Raw genomic sequence first — 16,802 nt, 5'->3', positions numbered from 1 at the left:
CTAGAGGGAGGATTAGGCTGCAGCAGGGGAGGTTAGCTTTAGTCACTAGGGGTCGGATTAGGCTGCAGGAGGGGAAGTTAGGGTTAGTCACTAGGGGATGGATTAGGCTGCAGCAGGGGAGGTTAGGGTTAGTCACTAGGGGAGGATTAGGATGCAGGACGGGAGGTTAGGGTTAGTCACTGGGTGAGGGTTAGAATGCAGGAGGGGAGGTTAGGTTTAGTCACTAGGGGGAGGATTAGACTGCAGCAGGGGAGGATAGGGTTAGTCACTAGGGGAAGGATTAGGCTGCAGGAGGGAAGGTTAGGGTTAGTCACTAGGGGAAGGATTAGGCTGCAGGAGGGGAGGATAGGGTTAGTCACTAGGGGAAGGATTAGGCTGCAGGGCGGAAGGTTAGGGTTAGTCACTAGGGGAAGGATTAGGCTGCAGGAGGGAAGGTTAGGGTTAGTCACTAGGGGAAGGATTAGGCTGCAGGAGGGGAGGTAACGGTTAGGCACTGGATGAGGGTTAGGCTGCAGGAGGGGAGGTTAGGGTTTGTCACTAGGGGTAGGATTAGGCTGCAGGAGGGGAAGTTAGGGTTGGTCACTAGGGGATGGATTAGGCTGCAGCAGGGGAGGTTAGGGTTAGTCACTAGGGGAGGATTAGCTGCAGGAGGGGAATTTAGGGTTAGTCACTAGAGGGAGGATTAGGCTGCAGCAGGGGAGGTTAGCTTTAGTCACTAGGGGTCGGATTAGGCTGCAGGAGGGGAAGTTAGGGTTAGTCACTAGGGGATGGATTAGGCTGCAGCAGGGGAGGTTAGGGTTAGTCACTAGGGGAGGATTAGGATGCAGGACGGGAGGTTAGGGTTAGTCACTGGGTGAGGGTTAGAATGCAGGAGGGGAGGTTAGGTTTAGTCACTAGGGGGAGGATTAGACTGCAGCAGGGGAGGATAGGGTTAGTCACTAGGGGAAGGATTAGGCTGCAGGAGGGAAGGTTAGGGTTAGTCACTAGGGGAAGGATTAGGCTGCAGGAGGGGAGGATAGGGTTAGTCACTAGGGGAAGGATTAGGCTGCAGGGCGGAAGGTTAGGGTTAGTCACTAGGGGAAGGATTAGGCTGCAGGAGGGAAGGTTAGGGTTAGTCACTAGGGGAAGGATTAGGCTGCAGGAGGGGAGGTAACGGTTAGGCACTGGATGAGCATTAGGCTGCGGGAGGTGAGGTTAGGGTTAGGCACTGGGTGAGAGTAAGACTGCGGGAGAGGAGGTTAAGGTTAGGCACTAGAGAGGGAGTTATGGTTACAGTAAGTTAGGGTTAGGGATACTCACCGCTGGAAGCGCCGCAGGATCAGCAGTAAGTCCACAATAGAAAAAAGTGCAGGTACACACTCTGTAATTCAAATCAAACTGAGGTACTTAGCATAATTTTGGCCAAAAATATGAGCCTACCCACCATGTCCAGGTGAGGTCATTAGGCAGGTCCCTAACATTCCTATGGTAATCAGTCAAGGGCACGGGACCCCCCAGGTCAGCACAACCAAACCGCCCCAAGGCATCACACTAGTGAGAAATAGCAATTAAAGTGTTAAGCAGTGTCAAATATGAAATAAGCTATGTGTGAGGAGTCTTATATGGGTGAGAGGAGATAATATGGGTGTTAAAATTGTTACATAGATAAAAAAATGCAAACAAACTATAAAAGAGTGCTGCAATAAGTGTTACATTGTGATGCCCACACCAACCCAGGGGGCCCCACGCCCCAAACTCTCCCCATACTGACATGCTAAATAAATGTATTAAGGTTTTACCATTGTTGTGTCTGAGAATGCAAGGACTCCACACTGATTAAAACCACCCAGGGACAGGTGGGAGGGGTGCTAATCTAGGTTGAATGAGTCTCTACCTACAAGTGTACATACTTATACACAATATAGGATATAGAGGGAGGGGCCCTAGACTGCACACCCTATATATCAGCTGCAAATCCTCATCACCTGACCGCCAGACCCTGAAGACACCACTAGAACACCAGGAACGTTGTGTCAATATTCTAATCATGTTGACATTTCATTAGTATTGAAGTGATGAATGTCGATGTGGTCAATTGACATTTCAAGCTTATCGACATTATAAACATGTCAACATTCTCAATGTCAACAAAATATGGCTCACCTACAGACTGTGAAAGTTCTAAGCTGATCGCCTTCATGGTTATGTTGGAAATCCACAGTACTGTCATAGTAGAAGGGTCCAAAGGGAGTGAGCTGCTATGTCATTCAGAATGTCGACACCAGAATGCTGACATGGGCCCGTATTCAATTAGAGGCGAAAAGCCTCGATCGGTGAAAAGTTTTCACCTGTGTGCAGTTTTCGCAATAACTCCATAGGTAAAAAGGTGAACAAGTTTCACCAGCAAACGGCAGGAGAAAAGAAGTGCAAAATCCATATTTTGGGGTAAAAATGGGGGGACTTGGTTCAGAACCCTTTGGACACCTCCGCTAATGACTAATTAGGCAAAAAAAAATTAAAATTATCTTAAAAGACGTAATTTTTGGGGTGAAAATGCAATAAAGTGTTTCAAAATTGAGTTAAAGTACTGGGATAGGTAATTTGGGGGCTCTATGGATGGGACATGTGTTTTCAGGATTGCAGGAGGCTGCATCAGGTATATTTTATAAAAAGAAAATTCTTGACTGCACAATCACCAAAATATACTAGTATCCATATTCATGTTCCCCAATTTAACTACAGCAATTATTTTTCATAAAAGACATTTCTTAATATCATTTTTCCACACTTATGCAAATAAGCATATAACAGCCCTTTGACTCAAAATAAGATCCTAATTACTTTTATTATGGCTAATAATACACTTCTATATTGATTCCCCGGGTGAGTTAGGCTTTATTGGGGGTACAGACTAATTTCCCCCCAAAAAAACTGACCTTTACGCCTGTTTCGCTTTTTGCTGCATTCGCCCATATGCGGTTTTGCCTGTTTGGCAATTGAATAGGGGGAAATACGGGTGCGTGAAAATTTTGCCTCAAAACACGCGAATGAGGCGAAAACATCTCGCTTTTCTCCAAGCTCGGCTTTTCGTCAACAGTCCATGTTATTATTAGGGTTAGGGTTAAAGTTAGGTTTAGGGTTATGGTTAGGCTGATGTTGGGGCACAATGTTGACATGAAGACCATGTTGATTGATGATCATGTCGACATTGTGCATGTTACATTGTCACATGTCAACATAACATAACTGGTGTCAACATTCCTAATGTCGACATTCCCCAACCAGACTGTTATACCATCACCTTTGGAGAACTTCATTAATGTTATAAAACACAATTATACTGAACAGTAGTAGGTGCTCGGCACAAACAGGCAGTATATACTGTATAGTTGAAAAAGAAAACTATAAGAATGGAAAAATATATAAAATAATATCTGTCCTCAAAATAAACCACTATTCAGTATAATATGAAGATTAAATGGTTCAAGTATTATTTACCAGCTATCAGCATTCTGTTTCTGTTATATAATACAGTGAGAAACACATTTATCTCCTTGTTTGCAAAGTTTTTGGTCTGACGTTATTAAATTATATTTTCTATGGAAGTTTGGATGCCGCCCTGAAGTTATACATCTGTTCAGGCAACTTAAACACTTGTACAAACATTGTTATGGCAGAATGCTTAACTTGGCTCTTATTCTGTGAGGCTCCAGCCCTGGCTCTAATCTCATTGCGTTATGGTTGTATTAGTTGTTATATCATGTACATTCGGAGAGCAATTCCCACGATGAGCTTCATTAGAAAACCTGAAACGATGTATCTGAAGGATTGTGAACACAGAAAATCACCCCGGAAAGCTCGTCCAGCTTTGGTTTTATTACCTATGGTTTATTCTCTAGTTCTCAAAGTGTAAGCCTGTCAAAATGTGTTCTATGCGTTTGCAGGTGGATACATATTAATCATTCCAGTTAAGAGTATTTGTTTCTGCACTGGAAACGTCTCAACATGAGAGGAACATATACAATAAATGTCACTATCCAGCAATATACTGATTGCCAAACATACAGTATGTGATGCACCTGATGTAACATCTGCTGCTGTAATAGAAGTGAGATCATTCATTTAGTGCAAGAACGGGTTTACCGGGAAAGAATCTCTCATTCAGATGTTCACAGGAATCCGAGTCTAATAATTCTTTGAAACTAGAATATAACTGAAGTAAAACCAGGCAGGGACGTTTTAACAGATGTGATGGGGGCCCTGTGCATTGTTGTCTCTCCCCCTCTCTCCTCTCCCCCCCCACACACACATTTTGCAGTGCTCCCTCCCATCATACCTGGTTCCAGTGTCAGCATTTGTACAGCGTCCCGACCCTTACATGCTCCCAGCTGCACCGCCATATTTGCGGCAAGTTATTCAGTAACAATGGCAAACAGAGACGTAAGGCTCTGGCTCGGCACCTAACAAATATTTTGGCGTACATTGCGCCTTCTTAATGATTCAACTTCGAGCACTATCAGCGCGGAGGGCACAGTAGCTTCTGGCTTATCTGGGTCCCAGCCCGTGGAGGATTTGCATGTGACTGTGGGAAATCTCCTCCTCTATTAATCTTTGAGAGCCTGGGGCATCCTCCTATTAGCTGGTTTCCAGCTGGCACCTATCTCCTAACTATTAAAATTTGAGCCCCATGGTCTCTAATGCCCCTTTTCCACTGCTGCAATAACCCGGGTTGCGGCTCAGTGTAACGGGGTCCTAAAAAAATAACCCGGCCCAGTGACCTGGGAATCCAACCCAGGTAGGGACCAGGGTTAGACACGGGAAGGACCTGGGTTAAGGGGCTGTGTAAACAGGTAACCCATTCGGACAACTAGGAATTGGTTTAAGACCTTTTTACATCTTTTTTAGATATTGCCAATTTTGTATTCAATTAATGTGTAGTACATACTGTAACTAGATAAATTAGCATAATCTGAGACCTGTGTCTGTATCCAGGCTTACCTGATCAGCTGCGTGTGGAACTGCTATCGGTACATCAACAACCGCAATTCATCAGATGTCCTGGTCTATGTAACCACCAATGATACAACGGTGAGTCCATGTATTATACATTACTTTCTAACAGTATAATCTCAGTTGTGTACAGTAGATCATGAATGTTATAGTGAGTTTTAAATGAAAACCTCAAACTTGAACAACTTGAATTATTAGTTTGCTATTGTAAATATTTAGAATATTACAGATGAATATATTGAGTACAGTGCCACTTGGTACTCAGCACTTGACAAATTTATAAAAATACACTATAGGAAATAGTCTGCACTATCGGTGCAGACTATCGGTGATAGTCTGCATCAAAATGTTGACAGGTACAATATGTCGACTATCAAAATGTCAACATGCAATATTAACCTTTTTTCCACAGGTATTGTGCTACACATTTTTAAACAGATACAGTATAAACTCTTGATTCTATTTTTATATTATTGTAAGTTATTAAATTAAGCAGCTATACCGATATACCATCCATTAGCGCAGTGATTTTAATTTTAATACTAAGTTGAATACTATGTAAGTATTTGCCACTAACATCTTTTTATTGATTAATTAATATAATACAAAATGGAAGCGGTGGATGTTAGGGTAGCAAGTGTGTGTTCTGTGTTGCAAATGATGGATGCTAGGCCTACTAGGGGTGGATACTAGAGTTGTTAAGGGTGGTCTGAAAACAAGTGGTGTGTCTTATGGTGCATACACACGGTCAGATTTTTCCTTCAGATCTGAACGATAACGATTTAAAAATCGTTCAGTCGTTCATATCTGAAGGAAAATCTGACATATCTGACATGCCTGAACGATAGACGATGAACGATGCGCGTTCCCGTTTGTCAGATAACGATATCTGACATCTGATGTGTTTGCAGTCAGACTTGGACGATTCCATTCATTTTAATGCAGTCAAAAATCGTTCAATCGTTCAAAACTTTGGTAAAATCGTTCAATCGTTCATCTGACAAATCTGACAAATCTGACCGTGTGTATGCTCCATTAAGGTCACATAAGTGCTCTGGCTAGTAAGTGGTGGGTGTAATGGTTACTAAGGGTGATTTGAGTAGTGAGGGGTGGGTGTTAAGGTTACTATGGTTGGTATGGCTAGCAAGTGGTGGGTCTTAGTGTGAGAAGGGTATGTTCTGGGTTGCATATAATGCAGAGAGCATCAGTGACTACCATACAATACAGAGAGCATCAGAGACCATCATATAATACAGAAATTATCAGTGACTGCCATATAATACAGATAGCATTATTGACCTCCATATAACACAGGGAGCATCAGTGACCATCATACAATACGAAGAGTAGTTTGGACCGACATATAACACAGAGAGTAGTTTTGGTTACCTTTACCATTCCCTCATCAATAATTAACCCCTTCTCAAATTCTATTAACTTCTTCAATTACCCAATAATTATAATTAATATAATTAACACTTATACTTACAATCATTACCTTCATAATCCCGTTATTAATTAGCCTGAACATTATCAAATAATTACATTCATATACATTAACCCCTAATTACCTGCCTCTCATAACAAAATAAATATCTTAATCAACCCCTTACCCTTAATACCACTTTCCATAACCTATACCCATCCCCCCAATATCCTAATTTATCTGATGGTGTTGTCATCTGATTATCCTTTTGCTGAAGCCGAGCAGCGTTCAGGAAGCAGCCAGGCAGGTTAGGTCCTGCAGGGATTGTAAGGGGAAGGAGGGGCTATCAGAAGGAGACAGCCCCTTGGAGGGGATAAGATGTATGCACTAACCATGCAGCTGACTGCAGATGGTTAGTGCTATATATATATATATATATATATATCAGTGGCGTAACTAGGGTCTTTGGAGCCCAGGGCAAATTGAAGAACAGTGCCCCACACACACAGCAAAATATATGGGCGTGGTCACATACCAAAGGGGTGTGGCTACTGAAAATGGGGCGTGCCAACATGACATGCAACCCATTTCTCGTCACTCTGGGAACATTCCTTTCCATTCTATATGTACCTTACCTATACGGTAGTTTTTCACAATGTGGAACTTCTGAAGAAATGTATCCTCCCTGGGAAGATGGCGTCTTCAGTCGGTATTCACTATTCATGTAGGTCACATCGTCCAGAAGATGCCTGTTTGTGTAGGAAGGTCATCATCATACAACAGCAGTTCAACCAGACTCGTTCCCCCTTTGCAACTTCCTTCCCCCTGCGTCTGTCAGCCACACAATCTCCCCCTGCGTCACTTCTTAGCACACCATTAGCGTTTCAGCAGGACGCTATGCCCTGCCCTATTTCTGAAGGGCAGAAAGCACCCTGACCTCCAGCGCGGCGCCTTGCTGAAACAGCCTGCGGATTCTGACCTCCACCTGCGGGCCGCAGTGTTCCATGGGTGGGGAAACAGCAGAGCAGCGGTCACTGCCGGTGAATAGATGCTGGGTGCATGCGTCCGGCATCCGCATCCATTCACAGTAACCGCACTGCTTGGGGGCTGCCCGGCATGTCCGTAAGGTCTGGGCATGCCGCCCCCAAGAGTGACGATAAGAGGATGCGTCATAAAGACAAGCCCCCTTTTCATTGGCTATGCCCCCTTTTCACACGCTCGCACACAGAAGTGCCCTTGCTCTAAGTCCGGCGCCCTGCCTGCCGCCGGACCTAGAGTGAACACTACACCATCACCTCCCCCCTGCGTCATCTCTCAGCACACCATCACCTTCCCCCCTGCATCTCTCAGCCACACCATAGCCTCCCACCACCGTCTCTCAGCACACCATCACCTCCCCCCTTGCATTGTTCCCCAACACACCATCACCTCCCCCCTGTCGTCTCTCAGCCACACCATTGCCTCCCCCTGCGTCATCTCTCAGCACACCATTGCCTCCTCCCCTGCATCTTCTCTCAGCCACACTATCACCTCCCCCATGCATCGTCTCTCAACACACCATCACCTCCCCCCCTGTCGTCTCTCAGCCACACCATTGCCTCCCCCTGCATCTTCTCTCAGCACACCATTGCCTCCTCCCCTGCATCTTCTCTCAGCCACACCATCACCTCCCCCCATGCGTTGTCTCTCAGCCACACCATCGCTTCCCCCCCTGTGTCGTCTCTCAGCCACACCATCACAGATACACACCCATACACACTGACACACATACACACACACTGACACACATGGACACAGATACACACACACTGACAGATACACACAGATACACACACTGACACAGATACACAAACCTCTTTCACACAAATGTACCCCCCCTCCCCCCAGTGGCAGTCCGCCCACTGCGTAGCAAAAAAACTAAGACACACCTGGGTGCTCTGGAGCTGAGAGATCGCTGGGGAAGGAAAAGTGACTCTGTCCGGCGGCAGCTCTCAGGATGGGAATGACTGCCTGGGAGAGGCTGCGCGCTTCTACTGTAGCTCCCTCTACAGTCAGCACCACCAGACACAATTGCCTGCTCATTACACTTCGGTCCGGGCGCAATGGTAGTGGGGGCAGGTGGTGCCGGTATGATGCCCTGGCCGGCGGCACCCCCCTCTGCTGTGCCCCGCTCGACCACATGTCATGTCATGTGGCATTATTATTATTATCATTTATTTATATGGCGCCACAAGTGTTCCGCAGCGCCTTGCAAAGTACATGAACAAATAAGTAACCAGTGACTTACAATACAATACAAAGCAGGACATGGGCATGTATAATAAACATAGCTATATTAGTGACCTTTACGCCCACATAAGCAGCCGAGTGTTGGTTGCCCTAGTGGGGAGTAAGAGATAAAGTAAATTACAGTAGGGAGAAGCACAAGAGGGTAGAGGACCCTGCTCGAAAGAGCTTACGTTCTTTAAGGGAGGGGCAGATGAACAGGAGTGACACAGATGGGATAGGCGGGGAGGAAGGAAGATGTAGCAGCAAGTTAGGATGAGAGCTGGAAGGCTTTAATGAAGTAGTGGGTCTTAAGAGCTCGTTTGAAAGATTGTAGAGAGGTGCAGAGTCTGATGGGGAGAGGGAGGGAGTTCCAAAGGTGGGGAGCAGCACGGGCAAAATCTTGGAGGCGGGAGTCTGAGGAAGTAATCAATTGGCATAAAAGGCGGCGTGCATTAAGTGAATGAAGAGGGCGGACAGAAGAGTGAAGGGAGAAGAGATCAGAGATGTAAATGGGAGAGGAATGGATGAGGGCTTTGTAAGTGAGTGTGAGAACCTTGAATTGGGTTCTGAAAGGGAAGGGGAGCCAGTGGAGGGCTTGTAAGAGAGGGGAGACAGAGGTAGAGCATTTGGAGAGGAAGATGAGCCGAGCAGCAGCATTGAGCACAGACTGGAGAGGAGAGAGATGGGATTTGGGGAGGCCAGATAGGAGGAGGTTACAGTAATCCAATCTGGAGATGACCAGTGAATGTATGAGGGTTTTGGTGGCATCCTGGGTGAGAAAGGGTCTGATCTTGGAAATATTCTTGAGATGGAAACGACAGGACTGTGAGAGGTTCTGAATATGTGGTTTGAAGGAGAGGGAAGAGTCCAGGATGACTCCAAGACAATGCACTTTGGGACTAGAAGAGATAGTTGTGCCATCTATTGATAAAGAAATAGTGGGACATGATGTTATGTGGGAGGGTGGGAAATCGCTGGGACATCCAGGAAGAGAAAGCAGAGATACAGTTAGAGATACGAGTCAGTAGAGAGGGGGACAGATCATGTGAGGAAAGGTAGATCAGAGTATCATCAGCATAGAGATGATAATGGAGGTCAAAAGAGCGGATGAGTTTACCTAGAGAGGACGTATAGAGAGAGAATAGGATCATAACATACTTGCTCTTTGTGCCAGGACTTATTGGATCTCTGCATCCAAATGGTCGGAGGCTGAGGTGGGGATTAGGGGGCCATTTCTGTTTCATCTGTACTGGGCCACACAATTTCTGATGCAGCCCTAGATAGGTAGATAGATGCGTTGATGGTGAGCATTTCCTTTTTCAGGGCTGGATTAAGGGCCATATGGGCTTTGGGCTGGAAATTATGAAAGGCCTATTGTGAGAAGCGGAGGAAGTATGTCGCTGTGGCCAGTACCATGTGGGCGTGTACACCCCCTTCACTATCAGCCACAATGTATCCATAAATATGTAAAAGTATAAAAATTTGATAATTTTGTGAGGAAAATAGAAATTCAATTTTAATATGTATGATGTATGGCCGAGCGAGTGACCTACTGGTGGCTGGTCCTCATCATGATGTCATGATAATGAGCCTATTTTTATGTGGAGGTCTGGAACTGTAGTCCCATCTGCCCACTGTTAATCTGGCCCTGCCTTTACTTGACTCTCGTCTACCTGACTTGAGTTGGGTTGGGTATGAAATCCCGGCTGTCGGGGTGCCGCTGGTCAGAATATCGACAGCGGCATCCCGACAGCCAGAATCCCGACACCCATAGAGAACAGCGCGGAGTATCTTCCTAACCCCTACCCTAACCCTCCCTCCCTCCCCAGAGCCTAACCCTAACCTCCCCCTCCCTGCATCCTAAACCTAAAACCCCCTCCCCGGTTCCTAACCCTAATCCTCCCCCTAGTGCCTAACCCTAATCTACCCCTAACACCCCAATACTTACCTTCGAAATGCCGGGGTTTCGGCGCCGGGATTTAGACCGTCGCATCCCACACGCCGTGATGCCGACTACATTCCCTTGAGTTTACCTCATATATTGTATGTGGTAATTCACCCCAGTGCCATTCTGCCTCTTGAAATAGAGTAAGGTGAGGCTGACATTTTGAACACTATTATAAGATTGTGTCTCTCACATACAGATTGGTCCTCACTCGCCTAGCGTCTATACGCCATATGGAGTGATACGTTCGATGCAACAGAGCCACTCCCACAGAAGTAGCGTACCATATTTTTCTATCAATTTAGCATTTTATCCCAGACGCAGCGTCACACCACTCCCGGTTTACTAGAGATGCTGGGCTGCGACTCCAACTACACAGGAATTAGTTTTAAACACCAACACAGTCACAGATTAAGCACAACGGAACGTGGCGTGAGAAAAAGGCGCGGCCACTCCCATTGGGCACTTATTTCACAGATTCAGACTCAATCGCACAGTTATACAAATGTCGCACATCAAATTGCTAGCAATGTAGTTTTGTCACTCCCAGTTGTTTTATTTTTATAAATAAGATGCACTTTTTGAGGGAGAAAGCTGCTCAGAGCGGGCGAGTCGCCCGGGACCTGGCAATCCGAGAGGGTCTTGAGCAACAATGCATGAGGGCACATCTATGCACTAAATATACCTGAGTAACCAGGTTAAGAAACATCATCTTAATGTGTGTGGAGGGTTGGACAGTACTTTGTGTTGCTGGAGTGTCACGTTAGTGTTAAATACCAATGTAAGTCGAAGAACTTGCCACCACAAGCCAATATTTGTATAGAAGCCAACACTTAAATGATTGGTTTCCTGGCTGTCTATAACTGACCTTGTCATTATGTATTGAGTACTAGGGGAAAGATGCATGTGTGAAGCTACAGCTGTGAAACAAACCTATTTAAAGCTATATAGGGCGCGGTGTGTCAAGCATCGCATTATGGATGCGATACATCCCACTACTTATAGGTATGGTGAGAACGTGGAGCCCACCAGTGTCTGTGGCTGCAGCATAATTCTGAGAACAACATACCGCTCATCACGAATTACTCCTGAGTAGCGCATTCCCACACACAACCTATCACACACCCATCCCGCTACTTTCCACATGCATACCGGCGTCAATAACCGTGGTATGCACGTATAAAGGCGATTACAAAAAGAGCTGTCCTTTGCCAAGAGGACTCTTTCTGCACGTGCGCTAGTTGACGCGGGGGACTCTTGGAGGGATTCTCCTGGATCTCTCCCATGAAAGAATGCGAAAAGAAGCCCATAGGTTTGCCTACCAGGTACAAGCTCCGAAAGTTTCGCTTTCGGGAGCTTTGTACATATGGAGAAGGCGGACAAAACCTCGAAAGCAGCAGTTTTTGAAATTTTGGCTGCATTTTCCCTTTAGTACATCCCGCCCATAGACTGTAAAATAAACCTAAAGTAGAAAGGTACAGAACAAACACAATGGCCAGTAATAAAAAGACATCTACTTACATACAGAGTAAGTCACACTGTCACAGTGAGAGAGGTCATTAATATTGCTCAATAAACGATAGCACATCTGCCTGCCTACATTTGCTCATGTACTATCTTGGCTTCCGTGCAAATGTTTATCAGGTTAAAGCTGTCGGCTTGAGATATACATGCATCGCGGTAATAAGCGTTGTACCGGTGGCTTCTCATTTCTTCAGTGTCTATTATTAAATTACTCATTAAAGTAAAAATGTGGAAGTAATATCTACAATAACATTAATGATGATTAAAAATTGTTGACGTGCAGCTTACAATTTGCAGTCCGAACACGGCCATCATTAGAAACATCCAGAAATAACTTGTGAATAACAAATGAAGGGAAAGAAGGTAATTTAATTTCAGAGAAATATGACTTCACTGAGTGGCTCTTAGTGGAAGAGTTCTCCCCAAACATTGCTAATCAGAGTTCAGTTCAATTGAATTCTGATGGTTCGCCTGCAAATAAAACGCTTTGTATCTTGCCATGAAGCACAAATCAATTATTCAGAAGTAGACTCCATTTCATTAATGTGACAGAGTCCCGGAGAGAGATGACCACTTTGTGGCATCATTAGCCTTTGGTACATAGGCGCTATATAACATATCTGTTAAGCATTTGTGTGCCACATTACTCCAGTTTGAATCCGTTTTTTTCATTTTCTCCCTCGAGAATTGGGTGCACTTTAGTTAGTGAGAATACCTAAGTTTTATATCTATACAGTGCATATTTGGTTCATTGTGTGCACGTTCTCATAATCATGTAAATGGGAGCTTTGCATATGGCTTGTTCCTGTCAGAAAGGAACTATTGGTACAATAGGTGCGCATTTAGTACCTGACTGGCTACGGATTGTCAGACATTTTTCTATAATAACCAGATCACCAGATTTCAGAAATCAGTTAATATTAGAAATGGGGGATCAGATCCAAGGCGATACAGACATAAAATACAAAGTATAAATAATGATAATAATACAATCAAACCCCAATGTTGTCAGGCGACTCCTCCCTCATAAAGGTCAACTCCAAATAGGCAGGATATGAAAATATACAAAAACCGAAAAAAGCAATTTGTGAAGTACAGCAACAAATCTTTAGGCAAATTGTTAGAGAATTATTCCCGTGTAGAAATGGAGCAGTGTAGACTAGCAACTGAAGAAAATCCAAAAGATAGAACCTCACCACTACTATTGAAGGAGCTGGGCGTGCCATAAACTCACATAAATTTAAGAGTGGAAATATATATAAAGGTATCTTTCCAAATAGCGTACCCCAACTCGTGTAGTAAAGAAGCGGGGATCCACATATAAAGGTGTCTTTAGATTTCTTAATCTGGTGGTCTCTTTAATCCAATATAATCCACATACTCAATTGTTGAAATTGTATAAATTTTAAAAGTTACTTTAGTCCAAAAATGATTAAAAAAGCACTAGCTACAATCAACAAGGTCCCAAATATCCAAGTCAGAGGAAACAAGAAGTCCAAAAACAAGTATAAGGTCCAGACTTAAAATAAGTATCGGACTCACTGTATATCCTCCAGATCAAAGGTCCTGGTCTCTGTGACTGTCCTTAATGCCTACTAGTCTCAGCACCAACGCCGTTTCGATCTCCACAGGATCTTTATCAAGGTGTAGTGAGACAATGGGTTGATGGTGCTATTTATCCTTCCTGACAGGAAATTATGTAATGAAATCGTGTCTACAGTACATGAAAGGAAAAAGCAAAAAATTACCTTTAATCATATGTGTTCATAGATATCCCTTCCATATATTGCGTCCAATAAAGGATCTATAATGAGGGGGCATAGACTGGGGTTGAAACAGGCTAGGGCATAGATGCGGACCGGAAATCCTGCGTTTCACATGCGTTCCAGGGCTTCCGGAAATCACATGACCAGTAAGACGCGGACCAGGAAGTCCTGCATGTCATAAGCATTCCACTTCCAAATCTGAAGATACATGGTGTTTCATATGCATTCCGGGGCTTCCGGGAATCACGTGGCCACTGAGACGCAGACCACGAAGTTCTGCGTGTCATGAGCGTTCCACAGCCAAATCTAAAGTTAAATGGTACGGGATGCAGGGCAGAAACCCTGTATGTAATGTGTACACCAAGTATACACACACATTGTAAATCATTAATACGAAATGACAGGTAGGTTATATAGGATTTTCTCCCTTGAGAATTGGGTGCGCTTTAGTTAATGAGAATACCTAATTTTTTATCTATACAGTGCATACTTGGTTCATTGTGTGCACGTTCTCATGATCATGTAAATGTGAGCTTTGCATATTGCTTGTTCCTGTCAGAAAGGAACTATTGGTACAGTAGGTGCGCATTTAGTACCTGACTGGCTACGGGTTGCCAGACATTTTCTATAATAACCAGATTTCAGAAATCAGTATATTAGAAATGGGGCATCAGATCCAAGGCGATACAGACATAAAATACAAAGTGTAAATAATGATGATAATAATAATGCTTCAATTTAAGCAGGTGGGATGCATAAAACCTGCGGTGGGACAATTCCCCTTAAGATCAATTCTTAGATATCTGGCTGGATGAATCTATAAAGTGCATATGCATAGTAGGGGTGTGCACCGGCCACTTTTCGTGTTTTGGTTTTGGATCTGGATCTTTCTTCGTGTTTTGGATCTGGATTGGTTTTGCCAAAACCACCCTTCCGTGTTTTGGGTTCTGGGTTTTGTGTTTTGGATCTGTATTTTTTTGAAAAAAAGCATAAAAACAGCTAAAATCACAGAATTTGTGGGTTTTTCTGCTCCTATGCTATTATTAACCTCAATAACCTTAATTTCCACTCATTTCCAGTCTATTCTGAACACCTCACACCTCACAATAGTGTTTTTATGTCCAAAAGGTTGCACCGAGGTAGCTGGATGACTATGCTAAAAGATACGAGTGGGCGGCACAAACACGTGGTCCATCTAGGAGTGGCACTGCAGTGGCAGACAGGATGGCAGTTTGAAAAACTAGGCCCCAAACTATACATAATGCAAAGAAAAAAAAGAGGTGCAAGATGGAATTGTCCTTGGGCCCTCCCACCCACCCTTATGTTGTATAAACAGGACATGCACACTTTAACAAACCAAACATTTCAGCGCCAGGGTCTGCCACACGACTGTGGCTGAAATGATTGGTTCGTTTGGGCCCCCACAAAACAAGCTGGCAATTAATCTGTCCCTGCACAAACTGGCTCTACGGAGGCAAGATGTCGTCCTCACCCTCTTCAGTGTTGTGACAGAAAAAAAAAGAACAATATTTTAATTGTTTGTGTAGCACACTTTGAGGGTGTCACCACCCTTTAACAGACAGACGCACGCTTGTCGCTGCTGCTTTAAGGATGCAGGTGCGGCTACAGCCCACACAATTCACAAAGACAGAAAAAAGAAGAAGAATATTTTTATTGTTTGTGTAGCACACTTTGAGGGTGTCACCACCCTTTAACAGACAGACGCACGCTTGTCGCTGCTGCTTTGAGGATGCAAGTGCGGCTACATCGCACACAAGTCACAAACACATTAAAAAAAATAAATTATTTTTTGGAGCACTTTGAGAGTTACAACACCCTTTAACAGACAGACGCACGCTTGTCCCTGCTGCTTTGAGGATGCAGGTGGAATCTAGACGGGATTTGGAACCGAGGACACACTACCTCCATCAATTGTCTAAATCCCACTGCACTAATGGCGGATACCGGACGCACGTCTAACACCAACATAGCAGTCAAGGCCTCAGTTATACGTTTTGCTTCAGGATGACTGCTGTCGTACTTCATCCTCATCGCTAGGGACTGTTGGAGGGTCAATTGTTTAGTAAAAGTAGTGATGTTCCTACTTCCTCTCTGGGATGATGAACAACTCCCAGCAGCAGCAACAGCACTAGGAGGAAGTGGTTCTTGATCTTTCCCTATTTTATTTTTATCGGAGAAAGTTTGGTCCACCATTTATGTTATATTGATATATACGTGCGGCTAAAGCGCACACAAACACAGAAAATATTTTTTTATTTTTGCTGGAGAGTAGTGCACTTTGTGGGTTACACCACCCTTTAACGGTCAAGCCAGCCGGCCCTTTACTTATGACACAGGCGCACGCTTGGCACTACTTTGTTGATGCACGTGCGGCTACTGCGCACACAATTCACAAACACAGAAAATTAATTTTTTTTTTGGTTTGGACTGGAGTGTACTTTGGGGGTTACAGCACCCTTTAACGGTCAAGCCAGCCGGCCCTTTACTTATGACACAGGCGCACGCTTGGCACTACTTTGTTGATGCACGTGCGGCTACTGCGCACACAATTCACAAACACAGAAAATAATTTTTTTTTTGGTTTGGACTGGAGTGTACTTTCGGGGGTTACAGCACCCTTTAATGGTCAAGCCAGCCGGCCCTTTACTTATGACACAGGCGCACGCTTGGCACTACTTTGTTGATGCACGTGCGGCTACTGCGCACACAATTCACAAACACAGAAAATAATTTTTTTTTTGGTTTGGACTGGAGTGTACTTTCGGGGGTTACAGCACCCTTTAACGGTCAAGCCAGCCGGCCCTTTACTTATGACACAGGCGCACGCTTGGCACTACTTTGTTGATGCACGTGCGGCTACTGC

The 16,802-nt window shown here is 44.5% G+C and overlaps 1 protein-coding gene across 1 annotated transcript in view; it reads left to right on the top strand.

Annotated features, from left to right (window-relative positions):
• Positions 1-16,802, top strand: part of LAPTM4B (lysosomal protein transmembrane 4 beta) — a 130,825-nt gene that overhangs the window by 100,842 nt on the left and 13,181 nt on the right. Inside the window, exon 6 of the mRNA XM_088442621.1 lies at positions 4,972-5,067. Coding sequence (XP_088298747.1) covers positions 4,972-5,067 — 96 coding nt within the window. The remainder of the gene's footprint in view (positions 1-4,971; positions 5,068-16,802) is intronic.

This window comes from Taudactylus pleione, unplaced genomic scaffold (assembly GCF_031769625.1).
Source record: "Taudactylus pleione unplaced genomic scaffold, aTauple2 ptg000314l, whole genome shotgun sequence".
In the NCBI taxonomy this organism is placed as follows: Eukaryota; Metazoa; Chordata; class Amphibia; order Anura; family Myobatrachidae; genus Taudactylus; species Taudactylus pleione.
The sequence above is the reverse complement of the archived record's forward strand: the minus strand, read 5'-3'. Positions and strand labels throughout refer to the sequence as shown.